The 21,848-nt window shown below is 43.8% G+C and overlaps 1 protein-coding gene and 1 non-coding gene across 5 annotated transcripts; one reads left to right on the forward strand and one right to left on the reverse strand.

The window, feature by feature from the left end:
* Nucleotides 1-611: 611 nt before the first annotated feature.
* On the reverse strand, nucleotides 612-15,854 carry LOC100280617 (HMG box family protein). 4 transcript variants are annotated; one of them, NM_001408093.1, is made up of 8 exons: nucleotides 15,558-15,854; nucleotides 15,139-15,385; nucleotides 3,823-3,901; nucleotides 2,328-2,490; nucleotides 2,093-2,179; nucleotides 1,415-1,797; nucleotides 1,051-1,317; nucleotides 612-759 (listed from the first exon to the last, which is right to left on the reverse strand). In NM_001408093.1, the coding sequence occupies exons 2-8, from the start codon at nucleotides 15,378-15,380 to the stop codon at nucleotides 745-747; spliced, it is 1,236 nt and encodes a 411-aa protein (NP_001395022.1). In that variant the 5' UTR covers nucleotides 15,381-15,385; nucleotides 15,558-15,854; the 3' UTR covers nucleotides 612-744. The 4 variants fall into 4 exon arrangements, with proteins under 4 accessions (NP_001395022.1, NP_001147007.2, NP_001395023.1 ...); NM_001153535.2 differs by having other exon boundaries at nucleotides 612-1,317; NM_001408094.1 differs by lacking the exon at nucleotides 15,558-15,854 and having other exon boundaries at nucleotides 15,139-15,511.
* Nucleotides 15,855-16,392: 538 nt separating this feature from the next.
* On the forward strand, nucleotides 16,393-21,099 carry LOC103654675 (uncharacterized). The gene is made up of 2 exons (XR_002269317.3): nucleotides 16,393-16,842; nucleotides 17,176-21,099. It is a non-coding gene; the product is annotated as an uncharacterized protein (transcript).
* The last annotated feature ends 749 nt before the right edge of the window (nucleotides 21,100-21,848 follow it).

Raw genomic sequence — 21,848 nt, forward strand, 5'->3', positions numbered from 1 at the left:
ACCTAACGCCCGCCTAACGCCTAGCGCTTAATATAACCTTGCTAATATATGAAATGGAGTCATCCCAACAAATTTGAGGAATAAACTCATAATACACCACTTCATTTTGGATAAAGTGATTCATCCAACCGAACACCTCGTAACTAATCATTACCTTAATGGAACGTATGGTCTATCACCTAGACAAAGGTCCAACCGAACCAGCTTGTGAGGGACCACTCGTATCAGGAAATTAAATGTGCCAACCGCAACAACTGTTCAGATTTACCCACATTTAACTGGGTATCATGGCCAATAGCGCGCACCAACAAATATTTAGCAAGTACAAGAAGCACCACAAAACTCGTGATACTGCAGTAGAAAAAAAATTATAACTCAATCTTATTAGCTCCATTCTCGAATATTTATGGCTTGCTAGTTCATTTTTAAACTAAAATGTGATAAATAAAAAAAGAACAGAGTATCATGCTACATAGCTAGAGTTGCTTGTTCAAAATTCCATCGACGATGGAACCAGAACAAACTTTTGGATCCATTTCCTGTAGAAATTATCAGGAACAGATCTGAAGCAGCATGCATAGTTGCAAGTAGAAATGCAGATTTGGATTTTTGCTGACATTACACATACTCAACATATAGATCAACGTACTTTAATGACACATATTGAATGAAAGAATATACTTCCAACTTCCTATGCAAGTCAATCAAGTGTCCATCCAGTCATATCCCTGGATAATGGGAATTTTATCCAGTAGCCACCTGTTAAGTTCGAAAGAAATTTAGCAACACAAATTCAGAACTGTCAAAACGAAAGGTATTCTAACTGCTAATAGAGCTATGCAAGTCAATCAGGTATGTCTAGCTCGGCACCCCTTGGAAATTCTTCTTTCATACGTTCACAGATATAGCATTCAAATCGGAAAGTCATGAATCAGGTGGTGCATTATATTTCTCATCTGCCTTGGGGTTTTCTCTCCGCCGCAACTCAAAGTGGTCCTCATCGGCACAAGGATCAGGGTGTCGAAGAGAACCAGTCGTTTCCATGCTCACCTCAGGAGATGTTTCAGTGTTGAGCTCGTCTTCTACAGTTTTTTCTCCTGAGTGGTCACTTTCATCACTACTGCTGTACGCTTGGTTCGACAGCAGCATATCACCTTCACTCACCTTGGAGTCTACTTCATCAATCGTCACATCTGTCAGAGGGAGTCTCTGCTCGATAGGCACAGCATTGCTGATAGGTTGGCCTGTCAGCTTTCTATAAGCAGCCAGCTGGGTCCGGTATCGCTCCTTGTCCTGTACACCTCTTTCTTGATATACCTGAAATACTAGGAAGTCATACACTACACATGTATATAGTGTGGATAGTAACTGCAGTTTCAGAATAGTGAATGTTTAAGATTTTGCCTACACTTACAGCTTTATCTTCAGGACTTAGATTGTTCCATCGTTCACCAATCATTTTACTGATCAATCTGTCTTGTCCAGGACATTGTGGCTTAAGCATTCTATGTTGATCCTGGAAGAAGAAATTATAGCCACTCCTGTTTGGTTTGGGGTGCCTGGGGTCTGTTGTACTTAGCTTCTTCTTACGTCGTCTTCGGCGGCGTCCACCCTTCAAATCATTGTTGTTACTTGCAACAGCTAGCTCCGAAGTTGGTAGAGCAGGTTCTTCAGTGCAGTTATAGAGGATTGCTTTAGTGGATTTTGATCCCATAATAACAGTTATTATGTAGCCATGTTCAAACTTGCCATCAACTATCACATCTACGTCAACATTATCTGAAGACGAAGCTGGATCTGAAACAGTTGATCAAACAAGGAGTGAATAAAATGATTTTAATCTAGTTCAATGCCTGTCCATTGCAACAGGATTTCCACTAAGCGTTCCAGGATTATAGTCATAATAATTTTTTCCCGTAAATCATTTCCATCATTTAAACAACATACAGAACAGCATAATCTAGACATTTGTTAAGAACCATCTACAGGCCAAGTTAACTATCAAACTCACAGTCACAAGCCATGCTTCAATAAAGATTGGAATAACTTAGGTATTGGATGGTCAGTATCTTGATAATTAGCATAAACTAACCTGAAAGAGATGCATTGATACCCCTTTTTCTTTTGTGGTAAGCTTGGGCTTCGGTTTTAACTTCAATGGAGGAATTCGTTCTGGAATCTGCAGAGAGAACAGGGTATTTGTTAGAGGAGATTACATAATCTAAGTAAAAAGGTTCTGGAATCTGCAGAGAGAGAGCAGGGTATGTGTTAGGGGAGATTGCATCATCTAACTAAAAAGGGCATAAACTTCTGAAGATGACACGGACCTATTTCTTGTTGGTACCAGCCTTGCACTCTAAAGAAGTATAGCTGCTCAAAATGATATAAGAGTGACATATAGTATTTCTTCAACATAAAAGAAGCATTTGTTGCAGTGGCAGGGAAAATAAATGATGCGGTCACTTCCCTCCATCTATTCTCTGCCTTCAACTGTGGGAAACAAGATTCAGTTACTTATCCACAGTATGAGTTGGAATGTTTGCAAATCAAGTGAACTGACACAGACATAATGAGATTATGAGAATACCAAAGTATATTGAATAAACATGCTTTCAATTTAGCTTTTACTTGACAAAGATTATGCTTGCCTTCTAATTAACAACAAAATAACTATCTTGCAGAAAAATGAAGTAAAAGCATCACTTGATATCCATGCCAGTCTAGTGCAACAAATCAGTCACATGGGCAATGTGGAGTAATATTAAATGCAGGGTTTAGTAAACCAAAAGATAATTTAAGGGGTTTAATGTACAATGTAATATTTTGGGGGAACAGTAAGGTGTACATTACATAATTTATCATATGTTCTTGTGTTTCAAGGAAGGATCCATTTCATTCTAGCTACCAATGTGAATGTAGGGTAAGATATATCTGTACTTTCTAACAAAAAATAACTAATTTAATTAAGTAAATTACTGTAAGATTTTTTTTTCTTGAATACAGAGGAGAGCTGCATATCTTTGTACTAAGGTAGAAGAAAAAAGGTTGGTTCTTACAAAAAAAACTAGACCCCTACTAGAGAGGCGGGCTCTTTTGTGGATTGGTGGGACAAGGTGCAAAGGAGAGTTCCCAAACAAATCAGAAAAGGTATTCATAGTCTCGTTATCCTGGAGGCCTGGTGTTTATGGCTGCATCGCAATAAGGCGGTATTTGATGGTGTCAACCCTTCCTTGAGCACCATTCAGAGGCTTCTTTTGGATGAGGTAGAGTGCTGGTGTATGGCTGGTGCGAAGCAGCTCGAGAGTCTTGGCCTTCTGGCTGCATTTGCTAGGGTCAGGGCTATTTCTAGTGCCTGATGCTGTACTGTTTTTCCTTTTGTTTTTTTGCCTGTTATGGCATTGTACTTTGGTCTACTTCGGACCTTTCTCTCTTTCAATATAATGATGCGCAGTTCTCCTGCGCGTTCGAGAAAAAAAAGGGATTCAGCCGAGACAAACTAAAGGGAGAGCTGTTCTAAGGAAGAAGCACTTGAACACAACACACTAGAGCCCTAAGGAACTCCAACACTTGGACCTAACTCCCTGAGCTTAACGCTCCTGCCGAACACCAAACGATTAGGGATGCCCCTTAACGGTAAAACCATATGTAGCATTTACAGCATATAATAAAACAGTAAAAAGAATTAGGGATGCCCCTTAACGGTCTCACATAAAAGTAGAAAACTAGTGCAATTGCTCAACATGCACGATTAAGTTAATAACTGACCAGATAAAGTATTTTATTAAAGAAATTGGAATCTACAGCATTATATTAATTTCTTACCTTGTCAATACCACCCCGTGATGTGACCTCCTTATATAGCTGATGAAGATCCAAATCTTTCCCTCCAATAATTGGCACCCTTACCCCCAAAAAAGGGATAGAAACGAACCAGATGAAGTTAATGAACCAGATGAAGCATGGCAATTAATAAAACTAAAGAAAATAATAGATGCAACTCAGAAGAGATTGCCAATGCAACAAGTCATTAGCTGGAAAAGTATTAAGGGGGTGTTTGAATGCACTAGAACTAATAGTTAGTAGCTAAAAAATTACTAGTAGAATTAACTAGCTAACAAATATCTAGCTAGCTATTAGCTAATTTGCTAAAAATAGATGTATACAACTAATTTTAGCAGCTAGCTATTAGCTCTAGTGCATTCAAACACCCCCTAAAATAGACAACTCTATGTAACTTTGCCTAACATACTAGTTATTAAAAAAACTCAGTTGAAGTATTTTCTATGTCAAGTTATTTTTTCAAGTGATAAGCTTGAACAACAAAAGCAACAACAGTCTTTTTGTCACAAGCAAGTTATGGTAGGCTATAGTTAAAACCAACACGAACCATAAGTCAAGGTTCAAGCACATGGATAACTATTTTCCATGCACTCCTATTCAAGGCTAAATCTTTGGTTATATTTCATCTTTTGAAGTCTCCTTTTCCTGTCTCTTCCTATGTCCACTTCGGTTTTCCCCTACCACTCTTCTTGTTATCATGCCTTAGAATCCACTACGCACTAGTGCATCTGGAGGTCCCCGTTGGACATGCCCAAAATATTTCAACCAGTGTTCGGTGCTACCCCTACCCTATCACGTACATCATCATTTCAGACTCGATCCCTTCTTGTATGACCATAAATCCAACATAACATACGTATTTTGCAGCATTTATCTGATGGACATGTCATCTTTTTTAGACCAATATTCTGCACCATACAACATAGCAGGCCTAATCACCATTATATAAAACTTGTTTTTAAGCTTCTCTGGTACCCTCTTGTTATATAGAACACCAAATGTTTGACGCCACTTTATCCAGCCTGCTTTGATTCCATGGCTAACAACTTCATTAATATCCCCGTCTCTCTGTAGCATTGATCCTAAATACCGAAAGGTATCTTTCTTGTGCACTACTTGACCATCCAAACTAACATCTCATTCTCGTGTGTAGTAGTGCCAAAGTCACATCTCATATATTTGGTTTTAGTTCTACTAAGTTTAAAACCTTTAATCTCTAGAGTCTCCCGCCACAACTCTAGTTTTCTATTTACTCATGCTCGACTTTCATCAGCTAGCACTGCATTGTCCATAAAAAACATACACCAAGGGATTTATCCTTGTACATCCCTTGTGCACTAAGCCAAAAGGTAAAGGCTCAAAGCTAATTCTTGATGTAGTCCTATTCTAATCAGGAAGTCATCTATGTCTTCATCACTTGTTCGAACATTGGTCACCACATTGTTGTACATGTCCTTAATGAGTTCAACATACTTAACTTTATGTTTGTAAAGTCCACCACATAATATTCTTTGGTATTTTATTTTTATCGTAAGCTTACATAACATTCTTTGGTATTTTATCGTAAGCTTTCTCTAAGTCAATGAAAACCATGTGTAGGTCTTATTCTAATCCCAATACTGCTCCATCACTTGTCTTATTAAGAAAATGGCTTTCATGTTTAACCTTCTAAGCATCAAACCAAATCGTTATTCCTCTTAGAATATGCTCGATAACTCTCTTCCATAGCTTTATAGTATGGATCATCAATTTAATTCCTTAGTAATTAGTATGACTTTGAATATCTCCCATATTCTTATAGATCGATATCAATATACTTCTTCACTCGACATGCATCTTGTTTGACCGAAAGATATGGTTGAACAACTTGGTTAACCATACTATAGTTATGTTCCTGAGGCATCTATGTCTTAATTGAGATACCTTTAGGACCCATCACCTTACCCCCTTTCATCTTTTTCAGTGTCTTTCTAACTTTAAATTCTTGGATCCTATGCACAAAGCCCCTATCGGTGTCATCAGAAAAGTCATCTAACTAAAAAGTTGTCCCTATTCTCCCCATTGAATAATTTGTCAATATTTTCTCCATCTATGTATGATCTCGTCCTCCTTCACCAAGAGATGCCATGTTTCATCCTTAACACACTTAACTTAGTTGAAGTCCTTCATACTCAAATGTTGGTAAAGATCCGCATATGCCCTACCCTTTGCCACACTTATAACTCATTTGGATATCTTCTTTGCTACATTATACTTATCTATGTTATCCACTCTTGTCATGGTATAAATGTCTGTAGCACTCTTTCTTCTCCCTTTTGGACTTCATCATTCCACCACCAAGTACCTTTAGCTTCGCCTTCACTCCCTTTCGTTGCTCCACACACATTTAAGGCTACCTTCCAAATACAGGTTACCATCTTCTCCCACATATTGTTTGCGTCTTCTTCCAACTACCCTCTTTAATGGCTTGTTCCTTCAAGACTTTTGTCATCCCCCTTTCAGTTTCCACCACTTTATTCTTGCACGCATTCACCTAAAAACGAAAGACCGCAACCACAAGCTTATGTTGAGAGACAACACACTCCTAAGATATTACCTTTACCTTACAATCCAAGCATGCTCGTTTATCCTCTCTTCTTCTGAGGACAAAGTCAATCTGACTAGAGTGTTGGCCACTACTATAGATCACTAAATGGGATTTTCTCTTCCTAAAAAAGTGTTGGCTATCAACAGGTCAAAAGCTATTGTAAAATACAGCACTTTCTCTCCCTCCTGATTGCTACCACCACTCCCAAAACCTCCATTAACGACCTCGAAACCTGTATTTGTTGTACCTACATGCCCATTGAGGTTTCCTCCTATGAAAAGCTTCTCATTAATAAGTATAGCTATGACCATACCATCTAAGTCATTCTAGAAAAGTTTCTTAGCACTCTCACCTAGCCTACTTGAGGCATCTGTGCTAAGGCTGTGCTCATCCTTAGTTTGACGTCGGCTGGGATGGCACTCTGTTCAATGGCCTCTCCACTTCCACCTCCACCTCCACCCCCACCTCCCTCCCACGCCCCCAACCCTCCCACCTCCACCCACCACCCCTGCCCCTCGCCGGCCTCCACCCCGGAACCGGCGACCAACCCAGAAAACTCCCTTGGTGTCCCTCTCGCTCCACATGTGGGCCGCCTAAAGGCTCAACGTTGGAGTGATACTAGTCCAGTCTCATCATCTGGTGACTCCTGGCTGGCACCCCAGTCCTATAAGGAGGCCCTGTTAGCATATCCCTTGGCTCCCGCGGCTCCTCCCCCGGCACCAAGTGTGAAGCCTGTCTACTCGGCGAAGGCGGTGGCTGATTCCCTTCCTGTGGTGCAAGGCCGGCGGGCTGGTCCCCGGCATGACGACGACGGATGGCAAGTGGTGAGGAGTAAGAGGAGGCAGTTTCGCGGTGTTCAACTCCCTCGTCGAGAGCCCCCGGTGGTTCTCCGAGGACGGTGTTTCAACTGCTTCTCCTCCGGCCACCTGGCTGCTGTCTGCCGTCGACCCACGCGCTGTTTCCGGTGCCTCAGGCTTGGGCATCAGGCTGCCAAGTGTCCAGGTCGCCTTGAAGTGCAAAGGAAGAAGACTGTGTGGCAACGTTTGGAAAAACAACAATCGAAGGTCTCTGTGTGGCAGCGCCTTTCAGAGCAGCGTGAAGACTCGCCAGTGGCCTCGCAGCGGGCTGATCCCTGTAGGCGTCGCTCGGTGTGGGTCCAGATCAGCAGACCTGAGGCTGCTGCGATGAAGGAAGATCCCCCTAGGATGGCTGATGATGGGGAGTCACATAGAAGCCTCCGTTACAAACGAAAGAGAAGACGATCCAAACATGGAAAAGGATCATCAAGGTCTGTGGTCGCCCCTGGCCAGGCGTTATCGGCCTCGTCAGAGGATGAGGTACCTCCGTCGACTAGACAGACCCCTGTTCAGTGGGCTGGCGATCAAGGCGAAAGGAACTGGGGGGCTCTTTCTTCCTGTACCCTTGAATTCAGTGATGACATGGCTCGTGAAGAAGCAAATATGAGAAGAGCCCTCTTCGTTACAATAGTGGGAACCAGACCATTAGTGATGGGGCCTGAGATCCTTGAGGAAGTTGCTCACAGTTTCAACGTCAAGTTGGAGGATATGAAGATTCATCACACCAAGCCAGAGGATTTTCTTCTGATTTTACCTGACGAAGATACTGCTTCAAGGGTGCTTAATGGCGGCAAGATTCTAAGAGGACCTCGATTCAGCCTGATATTCAAGCGGTGGACGAGATGCTCTCACGCCTCATCTTCGATAATGTCAGGGCTGGTAGACTTGGAAATCAGAGGGATCCCGGAGCATGCTTGGGCACTTTCTACGGCAAAAAGTATTCTGATTGACTCCTGCTTGATAGCTGAAGTGCACCCTGACACTTTGCTCAAGCAAGATCTATCTTCGTTTGTCGTCAAAGTTTGGTGTTTTAACCCGGAGAAACTCCAACGTGACTCAGTTCTTCACATTATTGAGCCTGGGTTGCAGATGTTTGAGAAAAGATGCCTCACATACAAGATTCAAGTTAGCGTGCTGAGGGCGGGTTCAAGCATCACACCAGCGGACCCCACTCCATCTGTGGCTGGCGGAAAATCCCCAGGGGATGAAGACGGAAATGGAACTCAAGATCCCCACCCTCGACGTCCAGGTGGCTCTCAGGTCCAGAGGAGGCCGTTACATCTTCGATTGGGCCCACAGTCGTCTTCAGGCCGCGGCAACGAGGCGCCTGCGCAGTCATGCGCCTTGGAGGAAGTAGCGGGAGATGCTGGGCGAGATCTGCATTTAACACTGGGCACTGATATGTCTCCAACGTCCGAGGTGAGGACGCTGCACCTTCGCCAGGCCCCGCAGCCGTCTTTGGGCCGCGATTTCGAAGCGCCCGCGCCGCCATACGCCTCGCGGGAGAATTCTGGAGATACTCTGCGTGTTACGCAATTAATGCCGCTGACGACCGAGGAGCCCCTTCACGCTGAAGCGCTTCCAGAGGCGTCTCCTCACATTGATGGCGCACCTTCACAGGATTTTGAAGTGGCGGGACAAGTAACGATGGAGAAGAGAAACAGTCCCCAAGGTTGCTACTCTGCGGTGCACGAATCTGGCGGGGTGACTTCCCGCCTTGTGATTAATGGACCTGTAAGGTTCCTCAGGCCAGATCCGGCCCGTTGCCTGGTTGGGTCGCTAGAGACATCTGGGCCTGTTCCTGTCTCGCCTCATGAGCCGGCTGGGCCGCTAGAGACATGCATTTCCTTGCCTGTCTCGCCCCAACTGTGTTCTGGGCCGCTGAAGACGAACACCCTCATGATAGTCTCGCCCCAACTAGTTTCTGGTTTCCCTGAGTCAACGTTTCCAAGTGCTGGCCTGCCTCTACAGATGCTGGGAATGGCTGGGAGGATGGCAGTAACAGTCCGACACAACGAAGCAACAAAAGCTCTCAAGGTCTACTTTCGCAGAAGAACTAAGGCACAACCCCTCCAAATCAGTCAGAATGAAGAGACAGAGGCCAGTATAATTCAGACAAACAACACTTCTCACTCGGACTCAAGACTTCTGAACCAATCTTTATCAGGGAAGGAAGAATTCCTCAGAAAAATCAGTAAAGCAGCTGATGAAATACTGCCGGCTCCAAAGCAAACCATGAATACCTCATCAGCCCCACAATCTTCTCAGGTGGCTGCTCCTAGGCGCAGCCGACGCATTGCGGGGGCTGGGGTTGAGTTTAATATGCGAGATTGGGGTAATAGGTCTACTAAAAAGGCTATGAGAGCTTTGCATATCTTATCTGATGACAATGGTACTACCCAGGAAGCACTAGACGCGTATGCAAAGATTTTCAAGCAACCTTTGTCCCATAACCAGGTAGAAGCTTTGGCGGCCCTCTTTGGTTGGACCCCTCCTCCTGGACTTGTTTGTTAGGTCCCCGGCCCCCTGGTGTTCTCTGTAGTGGCTTTTATCTGTTTTCTATGGATCCTGGAAAACTTTTAATTTGGAATGTGAGGGGGATGAATTCCTCTGTTAGGCAGGACTCAATAAAAGAATTGGTGGACTCCTCCCAGGTTGATGTGGTGTGCTTGCAAGAAACAAAAATGCAGAACATCTCTAGGAGAAACATTCTGTCTATGTTGGGAGCTGATTTTTCTGAGTATGTGTACCTCCCATCTGTGGGGGCAAGTGGTGGTATTTTGATTGCTTGGAGGAGACACATTGGTCACACAGGACAGACAAAATTTCAAAATCACAGTATTTCGGTCCAGTTTTGTGGGGCAGAGGGGCAGGCTTGGTGGCTTACTTGTGTGTATGGTCCTCAGGGTGAGGGGGAAAAAATTCAGTTCCTCCAGGAACTTAGAGACATCAGAAATGCTTGTGATGGTCCTTGGATGGTGGCTGGGGACTTTAATCTCATCTACTGCTCTGCGGATAAGAACAATTCCAATATTAATAGGGCAATGATGGGTCGTTTTCGACAGACAATCAATGACATTGCTCTTAAGGAAATTCCATTACATGGGCGAAAGTACACATGGTCCAACCAGCAAGCAAACCCTGTTTTAGTTAAACTTGATAGAGTGTTCTGCTCTGTGTCTTGGGAGCAATGTTTCCCAAATGTTCTCCTCCAGAGCATGGCATCACATGATTCTGACCATTGTCCGCTCCTGCTGGGTCTTCAAGGGAACAAACCTGGGAAGAAACGCTTTCATTTTGAGGCTTTCTGGCCAAAAATGGAAGGTTTCCTGGAAGTGGTACAGGCTGCTTGGAATTCGGTACACAATATCAGGTGTCCATTCCAAACCCTGGATTTGAAGCTAAGGGTAACAGCAAGATCTCTTCAAAGCTGGAGTGACAAACAGGTGGGCCATGTGAGGCTGCAGTTAGCCTTGGCAAAAGAACTGCTTCACAGGTTTGAGATGGCACAGGACGAAAGAGACCTCTCCCCAGCTGAAAATTGGTTTAAGAACTGTCTCAAAAAACACTCACTGCTGCTGTCTTCTTTCAAACGCACTATGGCAAGGCTGAGATCTAGGATCACATGGTTAGGAGAAGGTGATGCGAATACGAAGTTTTTTCACATTCATGCTAGGCATCGCAAGAGGAGGAATTTTGTTGCCAAGTTAGTGGATGGTGGTCACATTCTATCTGAGCACAGTGAGAAAGCTGCAGCAGTGGACCTTTTCTACAAAAATCTTATTGGGCAGGATGGACAGAGGGATATAACAATTGACCTGGCAGCTCTTGGCCTACCTAGATACAACCTGGCTGCCTTGGACTCCCCTTTTACAGAAAAGGAGGTCCTGGAAACCATCAAAGGGTTACCCTCTGACAAGGCCCCGGGACCGGATGGATTCACTGGTCTTTTTTACAAAGTGTGCTGGAACATTGTGAAAAGTGATATTATGGCAGTGGTATCTTCGGTTTGGAGCAGAAATTTCAGCAATTTCTGGAAACTTAACACTGCCTACATCACCATGGTGCCAAAAAGAGATGGGGCTGAGCAAGTTAAGGATTTCAGGCCAATTAGCCTGGTCCACAGTATTGCAAAACTCATTACGAAAATTCTCGCAAACCGACTTGCACCAAGACTGAATGAATTGGTATCCCCAAACCAAAGTGCATTCATTAAGGGGCGATTCATCCAGGACAACTTCATGTTAGTGCAACAGACAACTAGACTGTTTCATCAACAAAGATTATCTCGGTTGCTCCTCAAGCTTGACATCACCAAGGCCTTTGACTCGGTCTCCTGGCCCTTTTTAATTGATGTCATGCAGCAGATTGGGTTTGGACAGATCTGGAGGGACATGGTTTGTGGTCTTCTTGCTTCATCCACCACACAAGTCATGCTCAACGGGTTTCCTGGTCAACAAATTCAGCATAGAAGGGGGCTTAGACAAGGGGATCCGCTGTCACCAATGCTGTTCATATTGGTCATGGATGTTCTTGGACACTTATTTATAAAGGCAGAAGAGGCAGGTTTATTGCAGCAGCTTGCAGCAAGAAGACAACTTCACAGAGTATCCATTTATGCAGATGATGTAGCCCTCTTCTTACACCCTACGGTGGATGAAATCTCCATCACTCTTGATATCTTGCAGCTTTTTGGCAGTGCCTCTGGTCTCAAAACTAATGTGCAGAAATCCAATGTCTACCCCATACAGTGTTCAGAAGAAACTATCTTGGAAGTCCAAAGTATGCTACCGTGTGAGGTCGCAGTTTTTCCTTGCAAGTACTTGGGACTTCCTCTTTCCTTGCACAAGCTGTCCAAGCAACAGTTCCAGCCGTATGTTGATAAATTTGCTGACCAACTACCTAATTGGAAAGCTGATTTGATGACCAGAGCAGGCAGGAGAATACTAGTGCAACATGTGCTCACAGGTATGACTGTGTACCTGGCTATGGCAATTGATATACCCCACTGGGCAGTTGATGCTATAGATAAAATAAGAAAGGGTTTTCTTTGGAGAGGAAGAAAAGAAGCTAAAGGGGGCCATTGTTTGGTGGCTTGGGGCAAGGTGTGTCGCCCACTTCAGCTTGGTGGACTGGGTATCTCGAGTCTACCGGAACTTGGATGGGCCCTCAGGATGCGATGGCTGTGGCTACATAAAACTGACTCTAGAAGACCTTGGACAGGGCTTCCTATTCAGGTCCCAAGTAAAGCCAGAGCGTTCTTCAGTAAAGTCCTTATCTCGGTGGTAGGTAATGGACATAATACCCTCTTCTGGTCTGATAACTGGTTGCAAGGCAAAAGCATCTCGACCATTGCCCCGAGCCTGTTTTCTGTAATCCCAAAGAAGATAGCTAAGAGTAGAACGGTCTATGAGGCCTTGTCAAACAACAGATGGATTTATGATATTCGAGGTGGTCTAACTGTGGGAGTTCTGGCAGATTATTTCAAGCTCTGGGACTGTCTCTCTGGTTTGGAGCTGCACCCCCTCATTGAAGACAGACACATCTTTAGCATAGCCCCAGATGGAAAATATTCAGCAAAGGCAGCTTACAAGGGTCTCTTCCTGGGATCATGTGCATTTGGACACTACAAGAGGGTTTGGAAATCTTGGGCTCCATCTAAATGCCATTTCTTCCTCTGGCTGGTGGCCCAAAACAGGTGCTGGACTGCTGACAGATTAGCAAAAAGGGGGCTCAATCATCCTAGCAGTTGTCCATTGTGTGATCAGGAACCTGAAACTATTAATCACCTGCTGGTCTCATGTGTGTTTGCAAGGCTTTTCTGGTATAATCTGCTCAGAAAGTTCGGGTTGGATATCTTGGCCCCCCAGCCGGGCCTGACTTCCTTCCTGGATTGGTGGGAGATGATTTCTGAAACTGTTCAGGGAATGGTCAAGAAAGGTCTGAATTCACTGATCTCTTTGGGGGCCTGGATGATCTGGAACCACCGTAACAAATGCGTTTTTGATGGACAAACTCCCTGTCTCCCCTCTATCCTTCGGCAGGCTGATGATGAGAGAAGACTGTGGGCATTAGCTGGGGCCAAGGGCCTTTCTTTCTTGGCAGCTTCCTTAACAAATGGCTGATTCCTGCTGTTTCTATTTTAGTAGTAGTTTTTTGAGTCTGGCTTTATTGGACTCTTTCACTTATAGGAGGTTCTGGCCTCCGTAAGGAGCTTATTGTTTGTAACCTGGTCTATTTTAGACCTTTTTTTCCTCTTCTTAATATATTTTAAGGCGCAGTTCCCCTGCGCTTTCGAGAAAAAAAAAATTACGTTCAAGACCAATCACCCACAACAAGCTTGACTAAGATAATTAATAATCATATCTCCTTGCCTTCTCACATCCACCACCCCATTCTTAAAGCTCTTGCCAATCAAAACTCCTATCCTATTTCTGTTTGCAGGCTTGTAGTTATCTTGTGTACCAAAGCTTGTAGCATGTATTGTCCACCTCCTTTACCTTCTGACCATTTCATTTAGTCTCTTGGACGTACAAGATATTTACACGCCTCCTAGTCACTATCTTAACTAACTGTTAACTTACCTATGAGCAACCTTATATTCCAACTACCTAAACGGATTCTAGTTGGCTCGACTAGCTTCCTTACCCTTCACACCCATCGATGATGATCTGAAAATCCTTGCACATTTTTTACTACACCTGGACACTGATGTAGCGTGCCACTAAGGAAGTAGTGTCCTGATCCTTGCTCGCTTGACATCGTGCCCAGATCATGACATGGCACATCACTAGTGGGGTGTCAATCCGACCCTTGCCCATTTAACACCATATCCGGATTCCGATATGGTGCTAGCTAAGAGGGTTACGCTCCAACAGATTTCTTTCGAATTTCATCTCCATTAGAATGGCTAGCTTTAGCGTTGACTTGCCCGAGACCTATTATGCTCAAATTGATCTAAATGTCAATTTTAAGTGAACAGGACCAGAAAATGTTCAATAATCTAAGCCATCAGTTATTCAAGCTCTTCAACATATATAGGAAAGTGTGTCCTCGATATGTGAGAAAGGAGGATAGCACATAATACTATTATATCTATTTATCTAATTAGATAATCCAATTGACGTTAGGAATTAGGGACACAGAAGATGGATTTCCATACATAGTTCTGTGACAGAACAGACGAAAAACAAAGAATAGGCTACAAGCAAACGACCTTTCTTTGCCCCAGGTCTATCTAATTGGTATGGCCATACATTTGAATGAAAACAACACTAAAGTTTGAAGCCAAAATACACTTTCCAATTTGCAATAACCTCACAAAGCAAGCCAGCAAGCAGAACAAATCAATACTTTCGCTGACAAAAGACATCCTAGTTGTTCAATACATCAGACATCATTTTTCATTACACAAACAAAAAATTCCAGATGCAACAGGAGACTTTGAGCAAACCATCTCATAACAAAAAATCGAGAATAGCAGCAAGATACCAATGTAGGCCATCCGATATATGGATGGCCGCAATCCCCAACCATGTCGGGGGATTTTTTTGGTCCACACATAAAAAATAAATGTTATAAAGCGAACGCGAACACGGATTGATTAGTCAAAATCGATGGCATGCGGCTCCTCAGATCGCTGGGGCACCGCCCCTCAAACTTGTCTTTCCCACCACGCATTTATATCAAGTTGCCATTTTCGCGCATTGAATTGAAGAAATTAAGGTAAAGGCAACAAGGATAGTAACAACTGTAACGGCTCGCATCAGATTCAAAAGAAAAGGCGAAGGGAATTAAAAATGCGGCAACAGGATCGGCACCGGCGGCGAGGATTGGAAGTCGAAAAATGCTTACTTGAGCCTCGTGTTCATGTGCGCGTGCAGCCCCTCGAGCGCCGCCCTGAAGCGCGCGGCGTCCGCCACCACGTCCGTGTGCTCCGTCACCCGCGCCGGGTAGGCCACGAACCTCCCCCTGGCGCCGGCCGCCAGAGTTGGCGCCGCCTCCTCCTTCTCTTTTCCCTTCGCCACCACAGCCGCAGCCGTGTCCGCGACGGCCTTCTTCTCCTCCGCTGCTGCCGCAGGTGCCGGCTCGGTCATCTCCTCTGCACAAAAGCGACGGAACCGTCGTCATCGTCGCCTGCGCTCCGGCGGCTGATACGTGGAGGAGGTGGTGGTGGCCGCCCACCTCCTCTCTCACACACTTATCCCTCATCAAAGATGTATATGCGATGACACCATGTGTAGGAGAGAGTATGATCCATGCGCTTTGCTTACCTTAACCTCGTCTTCTCCTAAACAAACAACTATGCACCCGCCGCGAATATTTTGGTGCTCCCACTTTGGCTTCCTTTAGGTTTTGGGCAAAAGGAGGGATTACTGTGAGAGGTTAACGATCTCTAAAAAAATATACTCCTCCTATATTCTATACTTGGGAACAGATAGGTAGAGAGAGAAAGGATGGAAGAGAGATAACGTTACTGTAACCTAAGGTTGTTATGAGGTGGAGGTAGAGAGCCATTTGTGTTACCGTCAAATAAAGGAGAGACAAGATGGATGGATGCAAACTTATTTATAAAATAACATCTGCTAATAATAATAGATATCCATGGATATAGAAAACACATAAAAAATCCTTTATAAAAACCAGAAAATAAATACTCCTACATAATAGAGACTATGACATGTATCTAGACATAGATGGCTGAAACAATAATACATTGCAGCAATAACAACGTGTTACTAAAGTCGTGAGGAGGATCCGTCCTATACCAATATTTCTTTATTATTAAAGCTGGACGGAAACGGTGCCTATAAGGCTATCCACGTCATCCCAAATATTTCCAGGCCTTAGATTTCCAATCAATGATCACGATACAATCTTGTGTCCATGTAATTTCATTCATCACTACGCTCCTTCATTCTCTACGTCTCGATCCTTCCGGTCGATACTTTTCCGCTCCACGCGACACGATGCTTCCAGACTAAAATCGGTTGTTTCCTCCACACGATCGACAATCGACGGTCACGATTTGGCATCGGTGAACCACCCGACTCTTCTAGACGAATGCGAATGGACGAGTAAAAAACAATCTGAGGTCCCAGTCAAGCTGATGAGTCCTGCAGCCCCACAACACAAGCTGAGAGAGGCCATCGCTATGGTAGACGAGGTCGGGCCGCCGGAGAAGCCTGCAATGGAGCCAGCACCGGCCGCGAAGCAGATCATGGTGCCGGAGAAGCCAGAGGAGATGCTGAGAGCTCAGCATATGTTGACCACTCTGGTGGACGAGGTCCGGCCACCGGAGAAGCCAGAGGAGACGCCGGAGAACACCTCCGCAGGTCAGCCTGCCCTGTTGCGGTATCGCCCCGTCAGTCTCTGTCCTCCCTCGACTGACCGCCGCCGCTCAGGATGTCCAACTCCATCCTACCCCCGCCCAAGAATGTTGATGTCGAGCGCTCCGCCTGTTCCGCTCCCGCGCCGCCAACGAGCACCGCCGAGCTCCTCCCTGGCGCCACGTCCCGACAGACGTCGGCGCCGAGCGGCTGGCTCCACCGTGCTGAGGTGCTCCCCCATGCCCCTACCCCTTAGGACAAGCGGTTGAGCTCCGCCTCGCTCCTAGCGTTCGTATCTAGACCGTGTGGACTCTTCTGTCCTAAACTACTAACAATTTTTGTACAAATAAAAACATTCTTTGCTTCTCTACGCGTTCGGGCCTGTCAGATAGTAGCATCTACCTATAGTAATATTTAATCATAAAAATAATTAATGAACTCTTCAGCATTGTGGTTTAGGCCAATATATCAAACAAGATAAATCCTATATAATAGCATCATGTTCCATCACCATATTAAATTAACAGTTTTATTTTTTTTATCATCATGTGACATTAACCAGTTGACCAAATGGGTCTGATGGAAAGAGGAGCATTTGCTGCTTCTTGGCTTGCAAAAGGCATCCTGACCTACATCCACCCAGCATAAAAACGTGTATTGGTCACATCATCAAGCAAATAGGTGATACGATGCTTTATGTCTTATTCTTACAAGCATCTGAGTCTTATGGTTTCTTTGGTTTTCTTCTTTCTTAATTCTTATTTGTTTTTTGTGAAGTTACGTCCAAAAATTGACAGAAGGAATAGCTCATACACACTTGATAACACACTTTCTTCTTTTTATCAGCATACTTTTCAGTCCTTTCTAAGTTCTAACGTTGTCACTTTCCAAATCCTGTTGTCACTTATAAAACTTGCACATTGATATTTTATTTAGTATCAGTACAATTTATATGGATGCATATGTTTAGATGAAACTTGATATTTGATTTTGTATCGGTACAATTTATATGGAGGCATATGTTTAGATGAAACTTGGTGAAGCATTGTTCAATATTCATCACAACTTCAGGAATAATAACAACGACACCATGTGGACCATTACTTCGATTTTGGCAAATCTAGTTTCAAAACATTCGAGCTAAACAACACTAAGGACAATAGTTCATACAACCTCATGAAAGAACAATGCCAACATAGAGGTGCACAACATATGTCATACTTTCAATTTTTCATTGTCCTAAAAACACAGCAATATGTGCCATCTAATACTCATGATACGAAGGTAAGTGGAAGACAATAAATTTGTAGCAAGCTTCTATGAAATAGTACACAGAGGTGATGAATACATTTAGTTCCATGTCTCAAGCACTACATGTCAACCTTTTTACTAATACATTTTTATAGCAGGCAAATCTAGCTTGCTTTTGTATGATAGGTCACTAGGTCAGTAAAGACAAATTAAGCATTATGTGCCAGAACATCTACCTGTATAGAAATACCTTCCTTCATGCAAAGGAACACTAAAATCATACCACATATAGTTACTTATAAAAATCACTTATAAATGTTTTTGAACCACGACGCCGCACGCGCCCTGCGCGCGCCAGCTACTAGTAAATTAAAATGATATAAGCTGAGCTTTTTTAGTACATGTCTTCTGACAATGAATTTTTAGCTATTTAACTAGTACTATCATATCTAGTGCGGCTTTTATGCATCATCTTTAATATGATTTTGGTGACATGTTTCTTTTCTATTTATCCATAAACTTTCTGTGCCAATCAAAACTATATATAAAAGGATCAAATATATGGCACAACAACTACAATAACAGTTGCATTGATATGGTAACGACACTGAATAACATTCATAATACAAATTGCACGAATAGCATTGGAATACCATACATCTGATGACTAATTAAAGCATTCGATTATTATCTTTTTTACTTTAGTTGTATATATAATCAATTGGTTATGCCAGTGACAAGATGGACATCAGTAGATACACTAGCTATAAAAGTTCAAAATAGACTTAGGATCTAGTAGCGATCTTAGGCCCTGTTTGGTTCATTTAGTCACTAGACTAAATTTTAGTGACTAAAGTTTAGTCGCTAAAGTATCCTGTTTGGTTCCAGTGACTAAACCTGACTAAAGAGCATTAATTGCTGTGAATAATGACTGTTTTACCCTATTAATTAATGGATGTTTGCTATAAGAAGAAAGTTGAGAGGGCAAATAGGGTAAAAATACTACTTTAGTCCCTTTTAGTCACCCCTTGGTGACTAAAGAACTAAATTTTAGTCATCTCATTTTAATCATCATGTTTGCTTCTTTAGGGACTAAAAGTGACTAAAATTTAGTCACTAAACTTTAGTCATCACTAACCAAACGGGGCCTTAGGTTGGTTCGAACCTCCTGGTCTAAATCGACCACCAACTTAGCTATCGCATTATCAATTTTGCTCTCGATCACAGTCAGTCACTTCTTATTTTGTGTAGCACCTTAGAGCATAGCCTTCAGCGTTAGCTTATAATCACCTCAATGACACATCAACATTTTTATAGAATTTTAATTAACATAAAACACATTATTTTTATTGAAATGAAAATAAAAATTACATAATTTATAAAAAAAACTTATTTATAAGTTGGATTATAGGTTTTAAAAATAGATATTTTTGTAGAAATAGATATATTTTTAAAAACAATCTAAATTGTTTGGACTTCAAACAATTAAAACATATGTGGACCAAAATGTCGTGCTGTCGATTCTATACCACACTATCGATCAGATCGTCCAACGTATCGAAGCCAGCTCCAATATAGTTGTTATCGATTGGCCTGATCGATCCATCCATCAGCATTGGGACCGACGCATTCGATATCAATTGCATGTCACCATTGGAACCACCCTTATATGAACAATAATTTAAGTCGTGGATCTCATACGTCTTAACTTTTTGTCGCTGACATCATTGTCAATGGAGCCGTGCAAAAATCATTGTTTTATATGGAGGAACGTATATTGTGCTCACGCAGGTTATGTGCTCATGTGAGCACTTTTAATCTGGTGTGTTCGTTACCAATCCAACGTCAGTCGGTCATTTTTCATTTCACCCCTTCCACTTCAGTTGCTATCGCACAAGAAACAATTCCGAGAGGCTGCACATATCCCTTTACTTTATGTATCGTCTTCCTGACTGAACTGGTGACGGCGCCTTCTAGTCGTCCGATCATTGGCGTTAGGGCAAGGATTATCTAAGCTGCTATTTCGCTAGGTTAAGACATGGAGACCTGACATGCTCTCCTTTTCTGCTATGTGATTTTTACACTTATGCATTACCACATGTTCTCTGGATGGGCATGGGGTCTCTGATTGTCGGACACCATGATCACAGTGTGGTTGGAGGCCATGGCCAACAGCCAGAGAGACCTAGCATCGTCCAAGGGAGCCCTCCATGGGCGACACAAGAGGGGGACAGCCACACACACATGCAAGACATTGAGGAGAAGCACAACCATGTTGTGTGTCACCTTTCCTTTGATTGCTAGTTGGATCATTCACATATTATATCGGTTGAATCATCTTCTACACCAAAAAAGGCATATGTTCCTGCAGTGATAAGCTTTCCTTTTCACTCATGTTATTTCCTTACCATGTAGAATAATATGTTTGTGTGACAAAAGTATTGTTTTACTGTGCCACATTACAGTGTTTGTCATTTATACCAGCCCGAGTAGATGGAAGAAAGCCTTCTCTTGGAATGTCCTTTGATTCTATAAAGGATGTGGAAGAGTTCTATAAGTCATATGCACATGACGAAGGGTTTTCTATTCGTATTGGTCCTCAAAATTTAGCTATTGATGAGGTTATCAACAAGAGATTTATGTGTTCAAGGCCAGGTTTTAAGAAGATGAAGGAGACAAATGGTCCACCTAAAAATTTAAAGAACCATGCACTGACAAGATGTGGCTATGATGCAAATGTATATGTGAAGTTGGGTATTGTGGGGGACAGATATCCCCCGGGTCCATCAGAAGGATAAAAGACCTCACGAAAGGCCCAAGGGCCCCATAATTCGTAAGGTCATCCCCTTGTGGGCCTGGGAGAGACGACCAGTGAAGCGGATCGACATAAGGCTGGATCGGTGCAAGCCCAGACGACCCAATGACTTCGAGCAAGTAATCACAACAGTGATCCGACCTTCCCGCGCTGGAGCCCCGTACAACAGAACCGAGCGAGGATGGGTCGGCGGAACTATAGGAAGATAGACTCAATCGGTTCACTATTTCTTAGGTGCACATTGTTATCATACCTGCATGTATTGCCCCACGGTCGAATATATAAGGCCTAGGGGGCACCCCTTCAGAACACATGCTCAGTACTTAGCCATCCACCCAATTCTCTGTGCTCTCGGTGCTAGAGAACCCTCTTGTAACCCACCACATAAAGCACTCTCGCCAGGATGTAGGGTGTTACTCATTTCAAAGCGGCCCGAACCTGTAAACCATTGTCCACTGTTTCTCGTGCATCTGGCACGAACCATTGAGCTACAGTCGATAACACCGTCCTACTCCTAAAAGCGCCTCGAGGGGCTACCCCGGGTGCGCGGTCGGACCCAAAACACCGACAGCTGGCGCGCCAGGTAGGGGGTGTGTCGTCGATCCAAGCTAGCTCAATGGCCGTCACCTTCCTGCACAAGATCGTCTTCCGCCCTGGGTCCACATTCTGCTTCGGAACCATCTCATCTGTAGCGGATGAGGAGGGAACTCTGCATCGCATTGCGGATCCGGTGGAGAGAAGATCTTCCTCAAAAATCTCCAGGAAAATCGGGGCAGGGCAGGGAAAGGTGAAACCTCCAATGCTCCGAAAAAAGATTGCCTCTGGCAAGCTAGAGGCCCAGGGTCTGTCAACCTAGAGAACTCCACTGTCTACCTCTCCGACGAAAGAATGGACACAAATCGCAAGGAAGAAAGAAACAAATAAAACCGGGAGGAAGCAAGTTGTTCTTTCTTTGCCTCTGCCCTCAAAGGAGAACAGAAAGAAGATCGTCACGACAGCTGCACCATTCTACCCCGACGTCCTCTTCATCGGGAGAGTGGAGTCGCCCCCCGTCTCCGACGACGAGCCGACTGCACCCGGAGAGGAACCTCCTCAGCGGGAATCCCGCCGACGAAGGAACCGACGCTGAAATATCCAGCGACATCACGAGGCCGGGGAGCGGGACCCGG

The sequence above is a fragment of the Zea mays genome, chromosome 4 (genome assembly GCF_902167145.1).
Source record: "Zea mays cultivar B73 chromosome 4, Zm-B73-REFERENCE-NAM-5.0, whole genome shotgun sequence".
NCBI lineage: Eukaryota > Viridiplantae > Streptophyta > Magnoliopsida > Poales > Poaceae > Zea > Zea mays.